Source organism: Manacus vitellinus, unplaced genomic scaffold (assembly GCF_001715985.3).
Source record: "Manacus vitellinus isolate BGI_N305 unplaced genomic scaffold, ASM171598v3 scaffold_90_pilon, whole genome shotgun sequence".
In the NCBI taxonomy this organism is placed as follows: Eukaryota; Metazoa; Chordata; class Aves; order Passeriformes; family Pipridae; genus Manacus; species Manacus vitellinus.
Window position 1 is genome coordinate 1,166,456 of NW_021940867.1, and position 21,217 is coordinate 1,187,672.

At 43.0% G+C, this 21,217-nt stretch overlaps 1 protein-coding gene across 1 annotated transcript in view; it reads right to left on the reverse strand.

Moving 5' to 3' along the window:
* Positions 1-21,217, reverse strand: part of VWF (von Willebrand factor) — a 132,511-nt gene that overhangs the window by 106,432 nt on the left and 4,862 nt on the right. Inside the window, exons 6-9 of the mRNA XM_018086235.3 lie at positions 13,633-13,757; positions 5,275-5,488; positions 3,309-3,431; positions 730-841 (exon numbers count right to left, since the gene is read on the reverse strand). Of these exons, the coding sequence (XP_017941724.3) occupies positions 730-841; positions 3,309-3,431; positions 5,275-5,488; positions 13,633-13,757 (574 nt within the window). The remainder of the gene's footprint in view (positions 1-729; positions 842-3,308; positions 3,432-5,274; positions 5,489-13,632; positions 13,758-21,217) is intronic.

Consider the following 21,217-nt stretch of genomic DNA (forward strand, 5'->3'; position numbering starts at 1 on the left):
TGGTTCATGTTCTGTGACACGTGGTGCAGGTAATGAAAACGTTCTGATTAACAAAGATGATGCACAGACCACCTTTCTTCTGCATATCATGGTTTTCACTGAGTCCTCCTGTACTCTAATTGGAAACTTCTGAGTACAGAGTTGTCTGAACTCCTTCCACAAATGTGTCTACACTTTAAATAAAACCAGATCAGGAATATATTAGTCATTCCCCTTCCTTTCTTTAGACTGCTAGCCTTCCCCTTCAGGTTGGCATTCCTGAGTTAAGGAAAAATCATGGGCCATGCTAGGAAGACTCATTAGCTTTGTGATAAGTTCCAAGGACGTGCCTTAGGCTAACCCCTCTTGGAAAGAAATGGGGCTTAGAGGTTAAATAAATGTAGGAAGTCGAAACAAAGACACCACTGCTGACACTAACCAGACATGGGAACCTGCCGGTCAGTCTTATCCACAGGAAACAGGTAGTTCTGTCTGTTTGAAGGAGTGTGACCTCCACATTGTTCTATCAGATCAAATATCCCTTTAAAAGCAGAGCTGATTTTGCCTTTGTGAACAGCTCACTTCTTGGAAGGGGCTGACAATTCCAATAAGAGAGGCAAGTCCTTTGCCAATAAAAGGAAAATTTTAAAAAGTAGAGCGATTTCTAGAAAGATCATCCAAAACAGTAACCAGTGACCCGTGTGCAGTGACTCATCTATGGCAGCCACACCAGAACAACACAGAGTTTACCATGAGTTGCAGTCCTGGGAGATGGTGAAGCCAGGAGGATAATGTTTTCCAGAGTGGATGCAGGAGCACTCGGAGCTTTCAATGCAGTGTTCACCATCAAGGAGCAGCCCCTCTGGATAGGTTGGGTAGCATCAGATACATGTACCACACACACACAGGGACAGAAATGCAAATACAATTAGATTTTCTAGTTCTTCATATATTTTGGCAAGACTTCATGTGCATTATTATTCATACTTAATCACATACAGCAATAAAAAGGAATGAGGCTTGCCAAAAAGCCTCACAGGGGCTGCTGTCTGCTTTCCCTCTAGTGCTGCCTCTCCCTCAGATGTGCTGAGCAAACCATTTCTGGTGCTCCCAGTTAAGCTCTTTGCTTAGCAAGTCCCCAGGTCCAAAACACCTGACTGTTGGGAAAACTCTGCACTGACTGCAGTAAAGGGTGTCCAGACAGGTTTTGTGTTAGACATAAGAGGACCAAAGGGTAGGCAATGTAGGGAATGAAGAAACAAATTTGGATATCATGTCAGTCTAGCAGAGAGGTCTGAGAGAAAGAAACATCATGAGGAGCTGTGGAATCTCTTCTCAACTTCAGCAGAAGCACAAAGCAAAAGGGCCAACTTCCCTTGAGGTTTCCATATTACACAACTGTAATTACCTGCTCTATATAGAGAGTATTTTATCTACAAAGACAAGTGGAGGCACAAAAGAGTTACAGGACTTGTCTGAGGTAGCACTACAAGCTAGAAAAAGAAGAAAGGACAAGTTTCTTTCTCTGCAATCCCTATATTGAGAGAGAGTTGAGATTCCTCCATTTTTAAAAGAGCTGCTGTAGCAAAACATTTTGTTTCTTGAAAACCTCTCTCCCTTCTCCTCGAAGGACTCCTTCCAATAGCCTGCAGAGACTTTGGCTCTTTTCCCTGGCAGCAGCAGTCACCACAGACAGCGAGACACAGGTAAGTGCCCTTTCTCCCATTCTTTCCATAGAGCTGCCTGGAAAGATCTTGGCTGCTTAGAAAATCCTTTCAGTGAGGGATATTCAAAAGAAGATCTGAGCATTTAAGAGATGCATGGTTCTCCAGAGAGCACAAGAAAACGGAATGCCTGCCTTTTATCCTGGCAATAGTAATTCCATTTACAGCAATTAAAGGAACTGTGAAGCATTTAAGGGAGGAAAAGACAAAAAAAAAAAAAGAAAAAGACATTTGTTGAACAGATCCTTCAGATCCTTTTTACACTTGGAGAACTAGAAGAAAGATAAGCAAAGGTATAATCCTCATCCTAAATCCCTCTAGCCATCTGCCAGATTCTCCTGGTTTTCTATTAAACTCAAATCAAGGTTCTTCCCTTTTGACTGTGCCCTAAATAAAAGTTTTGAAACCCTGATTATTTCTTTCCATGCAGTTCCATCTACCCATCTACTTGTTCCTCATGCCCTATGCCCTTCATGTGGAGCTCCTGCTTCTGTGCTCTTCAGTGTCTGTCCCCTTAGACCTTTCCTGTGCTGAACTGACCCGTGTGCCTACCAAGGGAAGAACACAGTGAGAGCCCTTGTGCAGCCAGTGGATTCATCTCCTTCAGCTCCTGCCAACACCCCCAGGAACTGCACAAAGGTAGCAGCCAGATCCTTCCCAACAAAATAAGCTCCTGTGTCTGGTTCTATAATCTGTCACCCTCCATGGGCACCTTCCCAGGTCCTGCCACAGAGTGACAGCTTTGAACCTCCAGTAAGTAAGAGAGTGGCAGATAAATAGGAAACTACTAAGCTCTGAATGCAATGACTCCTCAAATGAGGCTGACATTGTCATTACTGCCTTGTTTTGGAAAGCAGATTATGATCTCCCTAAGCCTCCATTGCACTTGGTATCTTGTACAGAAGGACAGTAAATACCTCCGTGCATTCACACCAAGTCCAGATTTGACAGGGTGAAAGGCAGAGACAGTCCTATTGAAAACAAACAAAACCAATGAAGCAAAAAAACAGCCAAAAAACAGCTTGGTCTGGAAGCATGTGGAGCTTTGCAGCCAGGAATCAAACTCTCCCCCTGCAGTTAAATACAACAGACAGAAGAGGAAGATTGTGGTGGTTGAGTTTCCCCCTTTAATCCAACCTCATCTCCCGTATGAAAGATTCAATAATAAGTGAAATTATTCATCTGAAATCACAAAGATTTTTGAAATTATATTGTGAGCTCTACATGGACTGGTTTTTTGCAAGAAATTATTTCAGTATGTGCTCTGTTGTTTCTTCCTCTGTGTGCCTCTAACCAAAGCAATTCAGAAGGAATACATCAAGGATAAGCAGTCCCTCACCAAGAAATAAAGGCAATCCTAGAGTAGTAGTTGGTACTGATTTTCACAGAAACATTTACTTTTTAGCTGGGTCTGAAAAATGGCCCTTTCATGGAGTGAGCATACAGGCATTACAGAAACTGGTTTATTCTGGGCCTTGAGCACAGAAAACAGAAGTGTTTCTGATTTAAGAAAATTTAGGGGAAGACACAGCTCTCCTTCTTCTAATAAAATAGGTAGCATGACTGCCAAATGTTTCTCTTTAAATAACCCAGTAAAAAAATTACCAGGGCAGCTGCAGCCATCAACACATTGTCCATGACACACTTCATTGATATTCAGGCTCTGGCAGGTTTTGGTACATGGGGATACACATTCTTTATACTCCATGCCAACTGGACATCTTGGCCCTGAAACAAATAAAAGAAATTAGAAATGCAAATTCTTTAATAAATCTTAAATAAATAAATCCCTTAATTATCAAAGGCTGAACCACAGAGACATCAAAAAGGTCATATCCTCTCCAATCATTGATTCTTTTTTCAGAAGCAGGACCTTTAAGAAACATTTGATTTTCATTTTGCTGCAACACCATCACATGTCAGGTAGTGTAGTAGATACTTAATTTGTCTTCTAATAAATTGAGTCTTAATAGCTAAACCCAAGTGCATTAAGAACAATCAAACAATGGGGAGAAGTTTTGCAATAAGTCATTCGGACAGACAGTGTGTTCTGTACCTTTAAACTATGCAGTTTGTGGAATTATACTCTTTGGTAAGACTCCTCCTTCCAGAGAACTGCCAGCACAGGATAACACCAATGCCATGGTACCTTCACTGCTGCCAGGCCATTATACAAGCACACACTATAGCCATTCCTTCATTCCAGTGCACAGACACACCATACCCTTCAAGACTGTGTGGGCACGGAGTGGGAAGAAGAGATTACAGCCTGCCCTTTCCCATGAAATCCTCCATTGAAGGAGGTGGGAGGGTAATGGAGGAGTTGTCTTGCCCTTGGTGCCCTGGGCTTGGGCACCAGCTCACATTCATACAGCGTGCCCAGAACTAGAGCCATTCCCATACCTCCAACATAACACCATCATCATCTCCTGAGGCAGCATAACAGCAGAGATGAAGGGTGATGGAAAATTAAGTTCCTGATGTGGTAGCAGGCCACTTCTCTTTTTCCTAACTCATTAAAAAAAACATGGCTTGCAAATTCAAAGGTTAGAAATGAGCTTTAGAGCTCCTGGGATCACAGAAAGGTTCATTTCACTTGTGGCTTTAATCAGACTTACAAACAGCCCCAGCAAAAATGGGTTCTCTGGATCACACCCTGAGCCAGGAGATGAACCTTCATCAGATCCCTTTTATGTCCCAATGGAAAGGTAACCAAATACTGCTAGAACTCAGACTCTCCTTCATGTGCAATCTCTATTCCTGGTGTACAGTCCCTCCAACAAGTGGTTGGCAGTATCTTCCTGCCCTAACCATCATCTGAAGGCACAGTTTTCTTCAGTGGTGGCCAGTGGCATAATGCCTTTACCAGAGAAGAAATTGTTGTCAGTACAAACAAGTCAGTTATTCCACAGAATCAATTTACATAAACATGCTGAGAAAATTGGGGGCTTTGTGTAATGAAAAGCTATGAGAAAAACATCCCAGTCAGTCTGTGCACTTCCCTGTTGCAAAATCTCAGCAGAGATGCAATCAGGACCTCTGACGAGAGCAAAACTGGGCTAATAAAGGCAGCAGTTCAAGATGCAATCAGGATCCCTCACCTAGACAAAAACTGGCTTAAAAAAGGCAACATCCCAATTTCAATGTAATTGGTTGAAGCAAATAAAAGGTGAAACAATTGTTTTTATGGAAAAAAGGTTAGAGGGCCTTTCACTAGATGCTGATTCACAAGTACCTGTTGAATAATGTCACACATTTGAACCATATGTGAAATAGCTCCTAAACATCCCAGTCTATACCTTTATGTACCAAATAAGTCTTCACAGACTTTGTAAACCAAGGTGGCACATGTTAACAGCTCAGGATCTTCTTTACAGAGGATTCAAACAATTCTGTCTTAGGGACAAAAACTTCTAGAACAAAGGCAGGGGATGGAGAGCTGAAGGAGATTGTAACCCTGAACCAACATCCTTAAAAAGCACTGGTTGCTTTTAGTTGCAGGACATAAATCTGCAAGACAGGCATGATCTTATTTGGGATAAGCAGCCTAGGAATCATTCTGCCAGCTTACTGCATGAGCTCTCTTCAGGCCAGCCATCCAAAATCACCCCTTCGTGGGCACAGCTCCTTGCATAGTCCAGGAATGCTGGGCAGTGACAGTCCACGTGGGTGCAGGCACAGATGTCTCTCTCACAGAGACTGATGTAGGGCTCTGGATCTACTCGGTGGTGGCACCGGGAGAAGGTGGAAGATGTTCTCAGCAGCTGGCAGGCTTCCATGATGCCCTGCACAAGAATTGAGGAGCAAAGGCAGAAAGGAGAGAGAAAAAGAGACAAAATTACTTCCTATAATCTCAGGAAGAAGGTAGAAAACCCAGCTTTTCCAAACATGCTGTCAGCACTGCTGTTAAACAACATCACAGTTATTATTTAACACCACCATGCAGTTAATTACATCATAGTCAAGAGGTAATAGTGAATAATGTCCATTCCTTCACCACATCCACATGTACAGAGGTACATTAATACACTGATTATTCTAGAATAAGGTGTCACACAAGGGGTGTTTCAGACAGAAACATGTCAGTCAGCCAGCAAATGGATGGAAGCATTCTACCTTCTTCAATCACAGAGCTCACAGAATATTCTGAGTTGGAAGGGACCCACAAGGATCACCAAGTCCAACTCTTAAGTGAATGGCCCACACAGGGGCAAAACCCACAACCTTGGCTTTATTGGCAACACATTTTAACCAGCTGAGCTAATCTCAGGGCCTGCTTTCCACCCAGCAAAGAATCAGATGGTGTCTGGTTTACCAGGAAAAGAGGAGCCTAGGACTGAGGCACGGAGGAAGAAAAATTATCAGGTCATCTTTTGAATAATGGTGGAACAGGGTAAGTTTTAGAGTGAAAGACTGAGCCTGACTTGAAATCCCAGGAATGAAATTTGTTTCCCACTTCTGGCCACACCTGCCTGTTGCTCCTGCTGGCTTGTCCAATGCACAACAGCTCAGATAAATAGCAGAAAAATAACCCAGGGAAGAAAAGTAATTTTTTTCTGCTCTTCTGGTGAGTTAAGTCAGCATGTTGACAGCAAGAGCGAGGGGAAGACAGCACAGTGAGAGGGGGGAGGATATCAACACCCCCCCTTTCAGACAGCAGCAACCTAAGAGGAAACTTAGCTGTACGTGAAAAGAAACCTAAGTGTATGACTAAGTTTTCCATGGGAGGCCCCTAAATAGATTCTTATGTGCACATTATATCACATTCAATAACTCTGAGGTCCTCAATGCAATTTTCTGAAAGGATGGCACTGAGTTTAGATAAGTGGGAAAATTATTTCTTGATATGACCCTGGCACAGAGAGTTGAAGCATAATTTTATTCTACTTATTTGTCAGTTTTTTATGTAATCGAGTTATGTTTCATATGTTACATTCAGTGGTTGGAGGTGGTGAGCATGTTCTTCAGACTATTTCACAGTAACATTACTCCTGAATACATTAACATACATTAACCTGAGGTTACAGCACATACAAGTTGCTGTGTAAAAAAAAAACAAAAAGGAAAAAAAAAAAAGTCTTGCTTTCTCATTTTTGGAGATGAAAAATCCCACAGAGTTGAGCAGTCAGCAGAAATTTAGAGATCTTCTCTCAATGGCAGCTGTTATACCTGTACAGGAAAACTGCTGAGTAGAAAATACTTATTTTGCTAAAGGGTGCTTTGTTCAGGTGATCAACTCAAGCTAGTACATGCCTGAACCAAGATAGAATTTCTTACTTATGAAAACAAACCAACCAGAAATGTCTAGTCCATTTTGAGTTTAGCAAAGGGCTCAGTGAACAACACAGAGGTTTTGAGCTTTCTGAGAGTGGTCTTGGGGAACTTAAACCAATGTTAACTGAGATCTGAACACGGTGGTCCTTCAGAAAATCACTGGAATAATTCTGATGCCTAAATAGCAGCCACCATGCTGAATCAGAGGGGGGGAAAAAGGAGAAGGGAGGGAACAGGAACTACATAAATGGTGGTTGGTGCTGCTGCAAGACTACACAGAAGTACAAGAAAGCTGAAAAAGTGCCCTAAGGGTGGAAGTAACAACAACAGAAGCAGCCAAAAAAGCTATTAAAGCAGTGCTTCAGGATGAAACTGAGAAAACCAAAAGTGAGCTCAGAGCCATTCAGAGGATGAGCAGCACAGCAGCTCCTGGATCAAAGCCTGGATCCAGACAGTATCAAGTGCACCAGAAAACCAGTATCTGCAACAAGCCCGTTTAGGGGCTGTGCTAATAAAATTTCTTAACAAGGAACTTGTTAAAAAGTTGATACAACTCAACTGTTATGTTACAGTGAAACTCAGACTGTATGTTCCATTAAAAGGAAAACTAGCAGAAACAATTTTTATGACCATGGTTATTACATATCAGTAAATTTTAGATGTGAAAGCAACTTAAAAAAATAAAGTAGTTTATATACACACAAAAAATTAAACAGTTTTTCTTTTCCTATAGTGTGTTCTTTGGTCTTGGACTTGTTCAGCAACAGCATAGCTAAAGGTTGAGCTCTAGTTGATTGTTAAGAAGCCAAGTCATGTGTTAAAAAGCAACAAAAAGTCCTTTTTTTTTCCCATGTAAAGGTTTTCTTGCCATTCAAATTTCTTCAGATTTTCCAGTGACTTTATAGAAGAAATTAGAGCTGAAATTTTTGCATCCTTTGGATATATCTCAACTATTGTGATGAATTAATGAACATAAGCTGAAATATCCTAGAATCATACAATATCCTGAGTTGGAAGGGCCCCACAAGGAGCATCCAAGTCCAACTCCTGGCCCTGCACAGGACACCCCAACAATCCCACCCTGTGCCTGAGAGCATTGTCCAAATGCTCCCTGAGCTCTGGCAGCCTTGGGGCTGTGCCCACTGCCCTGGGGAGCCTGTTCCAATACGAGTAAATCCAGAAAGATACAAAACAAAAAAAAATTCACCATGAGGGTGGTCAAACACTGGAGCAAGTGTTCAGAGAGGCTGTGGAGACACCAGAAATGTGAGTGGACAAGGACCTGAGCAGCCTGACCTAGGATGGCCTTGTTGGAAGCAGGGAATTGGACTCAATGACCTCTAATGGTCCCTTCAAACTTAAACCATTCTGCAAATTCTTCTTATTTTCTCTCCCTTTCTTTAAAACTCAGTGGTTGGGTTGAACTGAGAGAGGTCCTTATTCTTTAGTTTAGGAGGCAGTGTGATATGGTGAGCATCAGATCTTGGCAGCCTCATCCACTGCTGTAACACTCCTGCTCATGGATCAACAGCTCCAGAAGCTGCTCCACACAAATATTTAAACCCAACAGACCAGGGAGTGAAGCCTCAGGCTGAAACAGTGCTTAGAGTAAAGCTGTCTGTAAGATTAAAACTAGAAGAACTGACTGCAGTATCCAAAATACAGGTGAAAGTCATAAAACTTCTCCCTCCACTTCTGTAGAAGTTCTATTTTAAATGTTTCTTTAAATGGCTCAGCAGCAGCCTGGCACTAACAACCCTTAGTGACCACAAACTTGCTGACCTTCCTTCTTCCCCAGTCCCACCACACAGAGTTGGAGGTGGAATTTTGTACATTCTTCCCATTTCTGTGGCATTGCCTTCTGCTGCTGCATGAACTGCATTTGTCTGTTGCTTAACAAATGCCATTAAAGAGATATAACCTAAAAAATAACAGCAGAAATCAGACACCCCCTCTCATTCCCTTTAATTTAAGCCCTAAGGTATATAGATGCACAGAGTTTCTCCAGATCATTCAGGAAGGGTATATTTATGGAATCACTGAATTACTTGGGTTGGAAAGGACTCTAAAGCTCCTCTAGGCCAATCCCCTGCCATGGGCAGGGACACCTTGGACAAGACCAGGTTGCTCAAAGCCCCACTAAACATTTCCAGAGGTGGGGCTGGACCTCTGGACCTTTGCTGGACCTGCTTCTGACCTCTACCATGACAAATTATGGTTCAAAGCTGAAAACTTCTGCTTGCTTTCCGATCTGGAGATGAATGCTATTACTTTATTGCATGTGGAAGTACTCTGTGGGATAACGAGCAGGACTATTTCTTACCAATCACAGCAAAATTTGAATTTTGGGAAAAGCAGAAACTACTTGAATTTCACTTTCAATCATTTTCACATCACGTATTGTAAGTATAATTTCCTAATAAGAAAGAAAAAAAGGAAATAATACAATGAATACAGTGAAGTCTGGCCTCCACACACCATTTATATTAGATGTGAAATCTAGAATATAAAGGTAACACATGAGAACACATAAATCAATTGCAATGTTTTAAAAGATAAATATTTTTGTTTTCAAGGCTGCCTCATTACTACAGTTTTCCATATTACTCTTTAATACTTCAACATCCATGTTACCCATGCCATTGGTCACCTGAAAGCTTCTGAGATTGCAGCACTTCATTGAAAAGGTAGCCTAAATCAGCACAAGCAAGTGGTGAAAAAATGCATCAGACAAAGCAGTGAAGCTCCTTTCCAGTAACTAAAGAGCAGCTGCTGAGGGCAGGGCTTAATAGGAAAGCAGCAGCTTACTTCCTCCTTCTAAATCTACCCAGTTTGGAATGCTCTCTGGATCACAAGGCAAGGTAGACAACACGTAGTCACATATGTGTAAGATGTGTGTGTGTGTGTGTGTGTGTGTTAGAGGTGGCGGGCAGGGAGAGTCCCTGAGCAACAGTGGAGTAAGAGTGTGAGCTGGTTCAAGATTTTCAGCTGATACACAGAGACATTAGTCAAGACAAAACCACAAAATTTCCAGTGTTTTCTAGGATTTGAAGATAAAATTGCTACAGAGCTTTCTAATTTCACTGCATAGAATCAGAGTGGAGGGGACCTTAAAGATCATCTCGTTCCAACCCCCTGCCACGGGCAGAGACACTTCCACTATCCCAGGTTGCTGAGAGCCCCATCCAAGCTGGCCTTGGACACTCCCAGGGATGGGACATTTACAGTTTCTCTGGGCAACCAGGGCCTCACCACTGTCACAGAGAAAAACTTTCCAGTATCCAATATAAACCTACTCTGTTAGCTTAAAGCCATTCCCCCTTGGCCTGTCACTACAATTCCCAATGAAAGAAGTCAGAAGTCATCTCTCCAAGGGTGCTGTTGGACTGGGAAGGGGGACAGGGAGGCTGAGAGAGAGGGCAAAGAGAGCCACAGACCTCCCAGCATGAGGGCACAGGGGTGGGAGGAGTGCTCTGAACCAGAGCTGTTGTTTTCCTCACCTAACAGCTGATCGGGTGCCAGGGAGGGAAGGAGGCTGGGAGACAGAGGAGATTTACATTCCTGGAGCTGAAGCAAGCAAACAAAGCACACTATTAAAAAGCCCTACATTCTTCAGCAGGCACTTGTTTGGCCGGACTTCTATTAATAGCTCTGTATTTATTCTTGCACAGGGAATAAATTAAAGTAATGTTAAATGCTGTGAGCTCATGAACTCACACAAGAGAGAATATCATTTCATTCACTTTGCAGGAAAGCAAACTTTACCCACAAAACATCAATATTTAATATGATCCGTAGAAAACTCACAAGTTGCAGTCGACCCATCAGACTAGAGTTTGCCCTGCATGCCACTCCCCAGCCTCAGCTGCAATTTTGACATTTTCTAAACGTTAAACTTGCCTGAATAGACCAACTTCCTACATCCACAACCAGTCACAAGAACTAGCCCTGAAACCATGTTTGAACCACCATAGAACAGCCTGGGTTGGAAGGGACCTCAAAGATCATCTTGTTTCAATCCTCTGCTATGAGCAGGGTCACCTTTCTCTAGACCAGGTTGCTCAGAGCCCCATCCAACCTGGCCTTGGACACTTCCAGGGATACAGGGGCAACCACAGCTTCTCTGGGCAACCTGTCCCTGGGCCTACCACCCTCACAGGGAAGAATTTCTTCCCAATATCCAATCTAAACCTCCTCTCTGTCAGTTTGAAGCCATTCCCTCTTGTCCTGTCACTCCAGGCCCTTGGAAATAGTCTCTCTCCATCTTCCTTGGGGGCTCCCTTCAGGCACAGGAAGACCACAATTAGGTCACCCCAAAGCTTCTCTTCTCCAGGCTGAACAATCCCAATTCTCTCAGCCTGTCCTGCTGTGCAGTCCTGTCCCTCAGAAGATGTCAGCCAGATAGGAACTCCTCGTGCTTTGGTCCCACCCTTGGCACCACACACCATTTCTCAAGCCAGGTGTTCAATCAGTTCTGACCGTCACAGAAACAGCCCACACACACCAGGTCTGCTCAAGCAAGAAACACAGGCTGGAGATTCCCAGCCTGAAATCAGGGCTGTCATTTCCTCAGCCAGTTTTGCAGGCAGCGAGGCTGAAGTGAATTTCAGAATATGTCTGAAGCACCCCCATCCAAAAGCTTAGTGGAAGTATAAATTTAGGGTCAGAACTTTGCAACTTGTCCAACTCTTAGTTAGCCTTTTCCAGGAAACTGAAACCAGCACTCAAAGTAGCTGGTTAGCAGATATGCTCCAGGAAGTGTTACTACTTTTGAGAAATGATTTGAACCTAGTTTAGCAAGTGTCAGTCTACAGGACCTGAAAAGCAAAAAACTAACAGCTCAATTTTGTCCTCAGTTACTCTGGTATAAATCTAAACCTGGCACCTACCAAGTAATTCTGATTTACAACAGAGTACATGGAATTAGATGTAACCCCTCAGTGGGTGAATTCACCATGACATTCATCGTCTGTAACACCACATGTTTCAGTATATATTCAAAGCTACTTTCCTCCCTGAGCTGGTGACCATCTGCCTGCATCCACACTGTGTCTAATGGAAACAAGGAACTTATTTATATTTATAAAAGACAAGAAAAAAATAGGTTGATGCAGCAAAGGGGGTCACAGAGTTGGCCAAGACAAACAGTTCTGTGTTTATTCAATAAATCAGCACTGCTATCTGTATGCATAGCTGAAGGAAGCATCTCCTCCTAGCAAGGGAAATTGCCTGGTGGCAAACAGTTTTTGCAACACCTACAGAAAACATCTCCTCTGTCAGAAATAGCCTGGCTGGAGCATCTTCTTGCTCTGCTGACTCCCAGGTACATAAACTGCAACACATTCACAAATACAGTTTGGGGGGTGGTGCCCACAGAGGCTTCAGAACTGACACTTCCCTGATGGTAGAGTCAGAAAGGGAATTAGCTACCTCATTCTACAGGCATCACTGAAACACACCTTTCCTAAGTAATAGCAAAGTTTCTTTGGCAGCAACTCACACTTCAGGCTCAAATAAGCTGTTGCATTCTCTGCTTGATTGATACTCGTGTGCTAGGTTTTGGGGTTTTATTTGGGGGGAAGGAAAGGGGGTTATATATATATGTGCTCCAGCTTTAGGTAGAACAGGTAGGGTTCAATAGGAGTGAAAAACTGCATTCACTAGTGAGTGAACAGTTCCTTCCTCAACAACTTATGTAAAACTGGTCAGAACATGCAGCTTCCAGGGTCACTTCTCCACACCTTTACCATACAGTCCAATTACCAAATTGAAAAACAGAAAGGTTAGCATTAAAAGAACAATCCCAGTGTGCAACAGCTGGGAAGGCCAGTGCAGAAATCCTCCTGCCAGCACCAGCAGGGAGGGCACATCAGCTCAGGAACTGCAAGCACACGGCTGCATCCAGCACTCAGCCCCACGCTGACAAGGGCCCAGAGGCAGCAGGAGCCAACGCTGAGGACATGTCACTTCAATCTTCTGCCTTCTGCCTGCACCTGACCCTGCTGCACCACAGAGGGCCCACAGACAGCCACCACTAGCCCTGTGGTTCACACCTGACAGGTTGGAGGAGGAGCTGCACACCTTGCTCCAGTGCAGCAGCAAAATCAGTGCCTGGCACAGTTACCTCACACCACAGCACCCCAGGAACACAGCATGGGTATCTCCTGCATCTCTCATCCTAACCACTTGCTGGGGGAGGACCAGGTTAGGTACAGATGCGGATTCAAAGAAGCATTACCCTCGTTGCAGTCTACAACTTTCTCAGGAGGGGAAGTGGAGGGGTAGGCACTGATCTCTGCTCTCAGTGACAGGACCCAAGGGAACTGCATGCAGCTGTGTCAGGAGAGCTTCAGGTTGGACTTTAGGAAAAGGTTCTTCCCCCAGAAGGTGGTTGGACACTGGAAAAAGCTGCCCAGGTCAGTGGTCATGGCCCCAAACCTGACAGAGCTCAAGGAGTGTTTGGACAACACTCTCAGACACATGGTGGGATTCTTGGGGTTGTTCTGTGCAGGGCCAAGAGTTGGGCTTTGATGCTCCTTGTGGGTCCCTTCCAAATCAGGATATTCTGTGATTTGTGTTCTCCTGCCAGAGGGCAGGTGAGTTGCCTTTCAGGTAGGGGAGGACTGAAACCAGAATAGCATCTCACAGCACCAACCTTCTCTGCAATATCAGATGAAATGTTGCAAGTGTTGCTTGGAGTCTGCACTCTCTTGCAGCGCTTGTTTTCACTGTGCAAAGCCCAGGAGTTTGCAAAATCATAACTGTTCCCCACCAGGGTCCCTGGGAATGAAAAAGAGGAGAAGCACATGGCTGTTGAGGGGTTTCAGCAACAATGGGCAGTACTGGCTATTCTCAAGGTGACAGTCTGCTGGAAGCTGTCTTTAAAAATAAAACCTGTCATATCAAATGGATTTCTATTCTAAGAAGATTGACTGTAGAAAAGCCACTATCAGTGATCTGGACTGACTCCTGCAGAGGAGCTCTCTGAGCTCAAGGACACACTAAAACTTGAAGAAGGCAGATCCCAGCACTTTTCACACCTGCATGAATGTGGTAGAGATATTGCTGGTAAGCTGTAAACTGCAGAAGCCAAAGCACACCTACACGTCTTCCTACTATTTAGAAGTTGTCAATAAAACACAAGCTATATTAGAGAGGCAAACAAAATGCAGCTGTTTTCCCCACACAAGCATTTAGCATTCCTGATCCCAGCTAGCCTTGATTTTTCTCCTATCCAAAACTAAATCACGTGTGCTAAGAAATGGTTTGAGCCCATCACCTGTGATGACAATGATGATACATCTTCCTGTGTAAGATTTGCACCCACTTTGCAAAAAAGCAAAACTGAAGGAGTTTGTATGGCTGCCACTTCCTGGGAGATGCAAAGCCACCTCTCTGCTTTTCTTGCTCCATCCTCCTGAAAAGGGGGATCCTCCCAGAAAGAGAATGCTCCCTCCACCCCCTTTTCCCTCTCATGATCTGTCTCATTTCAGGACTACCTCTGCTTCCTTCTGTGGGTTTCTGCTACAAAACAGTTCATTTCATGTGTCTCAGTTCCCTACAGTTGCTTTTTAAAACCCTGCTGTGTTGCATGTGAGAATGTCAATTGCCACCATTAATGCACTCTCAAGACCTTTATGCAGAGAATGTGTTGAAATACAACCCTGACTGAATCTGAAGAAAAAAAAAAACAAACCAAAAAAAACCAAAATAAATACATTCCAAATATATCTATACTTTATAATATATGTAGATATAATAAAGACTCCATTGAGCTACCTGCTGCACGATAAGTACAAAAACACAGAATATACTGACCACTAAAACTGTTCCTAAACTATGGGGCACTCATGAAAACTGCACTGAGAATGCCATGGCAGATGCATTAAAGCCTGTAGCCTTCAGTAGACTTTTGTGCAAACTAGAAATTAGGGACTTACAAAGGTAGCATGTGCTAGGCCCACAGCAGATGTCAGAGCAGGAAGACTCAAGAGGAAAGGATGGCAGGGAAAGGTGGTAAAAGGTGTGAAATTTTCATCCATACAGCCAGGGCTTGGCACAGGAGAAGAGATGCAGCAATAAGAACACAAGCCTTTAGCTCAGCACAGATTATATACATTAGAGCAACAGTGGAATCCAGCCTGAGGAGAAGCAAGGTGCCAAATTAAATGTATCCCCTTCTGTTTGCAGTAATTCAGTCTTCCAGGTATGTAACAGGAGTTGGGCTCTGCTCCAAAGCAATACTCCTCTGGCCCTGAATGCACATCCATGCCAGGCTTCCTGCTGGCAGGGACCCATGGATGCTCATTCATAAAGAAGTTAAGTTTTGAAGGCTGGGACAACTGTTGGCTCAGAAATGCCAGTCACCTGTTTTTCCAATTCTCCCCCCACAATATATTTTTTTTTCTTCTGTGGTCCTTGTAAATTTATACCTCTTATACAACTCTTTTACAAAATATTTCCATCATACTATTTTAGTTCTTCTGCTGCATTCTATGATTAATACTTTCAAGTGAGGGGTCTAGAGAGTAACTCCTATGAGGAGCAGCGGAGGGAGCTGGGGGTGTTCAGCCCAGAGAAAAGGAGGCTCAGGAGAGACCTTATCATTCTCTACAACTCCCTGAAAGGAGTTGGAGCCAGGCTCTTCTCGCAGGTAACAAGTGACAGGATGAGAGGAAATGGCCTCAAGCTGTGCCAGGGGAGATTTAGGTTGGACACCAGCAGGAATTTCTTCACTGAAGGCATTGGAACAGGCTGCCCAGGGAGGTCATCGTCCCTAGAGGTGTTCAAGAGCAGAGCACTCAATGCTCTTGTCTAGTTGACAAGTTGGACTTGATGATCTCGAGGGTCTTTTCCAACCTAAATGATTCTGTGATTCTGTAAATTCTTTACAAAATAAATAAATTTCAAACCTTGTTTGGAGTTGTTTGGGTTTTTTTTAGAACCTGCTTTTCAAACCCTCTTGTTGCCAGCACCTGACTGTATACTAGCAAACAGTGGAAATGTGAAAAGGAGCTGGACATGAAGGTTTCTCTGATCATCAGAAGACCTCTAATATGAAATTATGAAGTGACTTGGGCCACTGAGCTACTGAACAAATTGGCATCATGGAATAAGTTATTTCTGCAGAGGGTTCCTTTGGAGAGGACTCTCACACTATGCACCCTGTCGATCAGTGTGGGGATTCTCAAATACTTCATCTACTTGATGAGGTTTCAGGGAAAAAAAGCAGAGAGGGAGAAATGCCTCCAGAACATCTGACTGCTCTGGGCAGAGGGAAGAGCAACTGCCAACACCTCTGCCTTTCCCCACAGCACCTACTTTTCCTTCTGCTGAAAGACTCGAGTGGGTAGGAAAGGAAAGGCAGTGGAAGAGATAACAAAAGCAGCCTAAAAAATTATATTAAGTGTGCAGGTGATGTTATCAACAGAGCATCCAGGCAGCTGAGCTGCCTGATCTGGCACTGCTTTCCCACTATGCCCTCCTCTCCTGCACAGCAGAGTTTTGTTTTCCATCTGTCCCTTCAGTTCCTTCAGTTTTTTTTTCCTTCTTAAGGCAGCCAAGATTCTGGTGAAACAACTCATAGCCAGGGCTCATCAGAACCCTACACCCAGAAACTGTCTGTATGGCCTGGGTGGGACTTTTGATAAAGAACTTGTTTAGTCTAAGTTTTGCAGGAAATGTGTTGAAAATAGAAGCTGTCACAAAATGTAATGTAAGCAAAGCATTTGAACACCAGTGCTGGAAGAACTGCTGCCTGATATGGACCACGGTACACAGACAGATACCAGCGTGCAAACTGGTTGCTCAAAAGCCAAGACCCCCAGGCAGCCGGTTGGTGTGCAATCTCCTTTTAGGACTCAAGATGGGTTCAGGAGGTAGATCTTAAAGGACAACACAAATCTCACCTTCTCCTAGCATCCCAGAGACATCACTACACTGAAGACACTGCAAAGGTCTTCAAGGAGAAGGCCACTCACCAACCACCTGAGCAAGAGGCAGGGTCTCTGGGGGGCATTCTTTAGTGCTCTGATTGCTGCCCTCACATGTCTCTCACTTTGGAGATGCTTACAGATAGGTGATGTTCACTCTTGACAGAAAAATCTGTGTCCACACTGATATCTGAGTCTCACAGTCACCAGTTCCTTTCGAAATCTGTAGCTGGTATGCTGCTTGTTTACTTTGAGACCTGTGGTCAGGCAAGGCAAAGCATTAACAACACAACCCTGTGCTCAAGGCACCCAGTGGGAAGCAGGAACCCTGACCTCCTCCAGATTTTCCATATGGCCATAGGCCCATCAGATAACTCTCTCAGGGTCTGTTAACTCACCTGTAAAATATCTGCAAGAATTTGCTCAAGACACTACAGTCCTGTGAGTTTTAATTGGTAAATAGAGTCTTAGTTGGTAAAGAACCAACTTTCACATGTTGGTTATTTACCAAGCAAAGAGGGGATTTTGTTTTTTAGGGTGGGGTTTTTTGTTTGGGTTTTTTTGGGTGGGTTTTTTTTTTTTTTTACACAGTTTTACATGGTTTAGTACATAGTTCCAGATGAGCAAAACTATTGGCAAGGTTGACCAAAATTGACCCATAGTTTGCATCAAATTAATGACATGAAATAATGAAGTCATGGGCTATAAAGTCTTTCCTGCCCTCTCCAGATCAATGAACATAAAATTAATAATATTGAGCATGAGAGGGAATGAGCCATCCCCCAAAATCCACAGCCTAGTGATGAAGGTACACTCCTCACAACAGAAATGTCTGACCTCGATTCCAGAACCAGATTAAAATAGGTTATGAATGCAGGTTTTTTGACATCTCAGCTGAGGTCCTATTACAAAGACAGGTGCAACATAAGTCATCTTCACCTTTACCATTTGTGACAGCTTAATTCCCCTTGCTTCCAAATGAAAATGCAGGAAAGAAAATGAGATCACTTACACCAAACAAAATCTTTAAACTAGCCTAAAATCAAATTACTGATATTGTTTAAAATGCCAAGAAATTTTCATTTCAGAATGACCAAAACTTTCATTTACTTTCCTAGGAAATAAAAAAAGATTAAATATTTATTAGCTGCACTACTATCACTGTGAGTTTGGAACATGCTTTAAGAGCTTCTGATACCAGGTACCACACACAGAGAAGTTGTATATTCAGTCATATGCATCTATACTACTTCTGGAATGAAATCATTACCTGAAATATCAGATTTTTCCTTGCAGATATTGTCTGCTTCTACTTGTTTAACCTATATTCACTCTCCTGTGAACAGATATATTCATCATATATTCTGTATTTAAGCAGCTTAAAGGCTGGAATATGTTGCTGACACCTGTAGCAGGCTCAGAATATCAAGACTTTATCCAAAATTCTCCAGGGGTATTGTTTTATCATTAATATTTTAGTAATTTGGAGACAGATTCCCAGAAACATGCCTCCTGCCAGTGCCAAGAAAAGCATCATGGGATGCTGAATTAATTTAGGTTGGTATATTTTTTAATTCCATTATGCTAAGAGTGTGTGACATGGACAAAAAGGAAAATGACGGATTAATATCCCTGTGTTGGACTTGAATGATCTCTCCAGCACAAATAGACTTCACTGACGACCTGGACATCCAAGCACACATCACAGCAATATCACAAACCTATAGGCTGCCTGATTTCTTTGTATAAAGACCTCTCCCAGCTGCTACCAAACAAAAAACCCTACAAAGTTTCCAAGACCTTTCTTTTTATATTTTAGTTATGCTTAAAGTGTGAGAACAAACTCTCAAGGGGCTTGTTTTTGCTGCCATATCCAATAAACAAACAACCCCGTACAGGATAATCCATCTTGTTTGTAAGTCTAGACAGGACATGAGCACTTCTCCACAGGATGAACTATTGTAGTAACCATGTTGATGAGAGTGACTCAGCACCCCCATCCTCTGTCTGAAGGGCAATGTGTGCCTGCAACTTTAGGAAGAGGTTCTTCCCCCAAAGGGTGGTTGGGCACTGAACAAGCTCCCAAAGGAAGCAGTCACAGCCCTAAACCTGGCAGAGCTCGAGGAGTGTTTGGACAACGCTCTCAAGCACATGGTGGGATTGTTGGGGTGTCTGTGCAGGGCCTGGAGTTGGACTCGATGATCCTTGTGGGTCCTTTCCAAGTTGGGAGATTCTGTGATATCTGAAACCTACAGGGAAGGCTTTATTTTTATTTTTTTCTTTAGTCAAGAGCTAATGCCTAAGGCTGCCACCTTCAAAGCCGGGTCCTACCAAGGTAAATCTGCCAAGGTATCACGTCTCAGACCCTCCAGGAACTCAAACAGCTGAACATCAAAAGTGTACACAGAAGCAATGCGTGTTATCCTCTCGGCAGTTCTCAGTTTCCACACCAAAACACAATGAGGATTCATAAGAGTGCCATGACAACATATGATTGGGTGGATCATAAAGCATTAGTATAAATAGAATATGAGTATAAATATATCAAGAGGAAAAAAAAAAAAAGCAATTGCACACTTCACTAAGTTTTAAACACTCCTCTCTTTGTGCCTCCTCTATTTATTTGCTGTAAGTGGTACTGTCCAGGCACACAGCAGGTGCTTTGCCTCTTATTTCACCACCACCCTAAAAATAATCCAAATACAAACAATTAATGAAGTTCTATATTACTCTCTTCGGGGCAAAGCAAACTAACTCTGTGTTATTAAATCACAATAATTTCTTTCCCTAAAATATGGAAAAAACATATTTTCATTTGTTTTCAGTATAAACATTGCCTTTTTTTTGAAACTGTGACAAAACATGGGATGAAAGACAACATTTGTGGGCTAGATTCTACCCAAAACAACTCTGAATTCTGCACAAAATCAGGATCTGGTCCTCTGGTGCTATAAGGGAGCCCTAGAAACAGGCCATCCCATCACGTGAGTTTCCTCCTATGCAGACAGACACAAAGGTGATACAGAAGAACCATCTGAGCTACAGCCTGTGAGAGACTTCAGAAGATAACATTTTGGCTGCAGACCTTTCCATTACAGTGGTTCTTACAGGCAAGGACTAGCAGCAACCAGACAGGTACCATTCCAGGGTAAATCAACACAGCTTGAAGGCCAGGGCATCCTGAGCTGCCTGACCAGCCTTTAAAACACCTGGAGGAAGGTTTCACACATCTCAGCTCTCTGTGACAAGCTCACTGGCTATAGCACAATACCTGAGGCACAACCTCTGTGATCACCTCCTTCCTTTGCCTCTGACGTTCAGATCTGCACGGTGTCCCTCAGGGCTTTCCAGACGAGAGACCATAATCTTGGCAACATTAGATTGTTGTCTTTTCCCTTTGCACACTGTGCTTCCACTGCATATTATTCTGAAGCTCAAAGATCTTAATGCATTTATTATCAAGCCCATCCCAGAAAGCTATCTAATGGATTAGAACTGAGGCCCCAATCTGATAAATTCCTGATTTTAACAGGAAGCAGTGGGCACACCAACAGGAGAGTTCAGTCTGCTGGTAACCTTAAGGCAACCCTTTGGTGCCCTCAGATCACTAAGTCTTTACACCAAGCTCACATCCTGGGATGGGTTGACCTTTATGAGATGTAATCAGGCTGAAAGGAGAGCAAATAAAAGTTGCAGTGAAAAGAGAAGGGTAAATTTCTTCATAGGCTACCAGTAGGCTGCCAGCTCTTTTCATTTAAAGAATATTACCTCTCCCAGCTGCTTGTGTTGTCCCTTACCTGGAAGTTGGATTCAATAGTTTGTTTTTTTTTTTTTTAAAGAAGTGATCTGAATTATTAAAAAACTGATTTTACTTGAAGCAAGTTAAGAATCGCTCCAATGAATCAGCAGAGCTGCCAGAGAGACAAACAGAGCGTGGGTGGAGTGACATCCCTCACTGATACAACAAATTCAAACATAACTCATTCTAATTCCTTCTAAATTAGTTTAAATGAAAGCTCTATTGTATCAGAGTGAAATACTGGCAGAATTGCTGACACACAATTGTGTTTTTCAGGCTAAAAATCAGAGAAATGTATATCCACACAGGATACTGTATAAGGAAAGCTCTGACTTCTGTAAGAGACACAGAAAACACATGTTCTATGTCATCTTCTCTATTTTTTTTTCAGCTCCTCTAAGCAGTGACCTGGTCATGGACTTCATTACACTCAGAAATCTGTGGCTGTGAAAGGACTGCTTTTGTTTTTTTAAGAGGGAGGATACAGCCTCCAGCATGTAAAACAAATA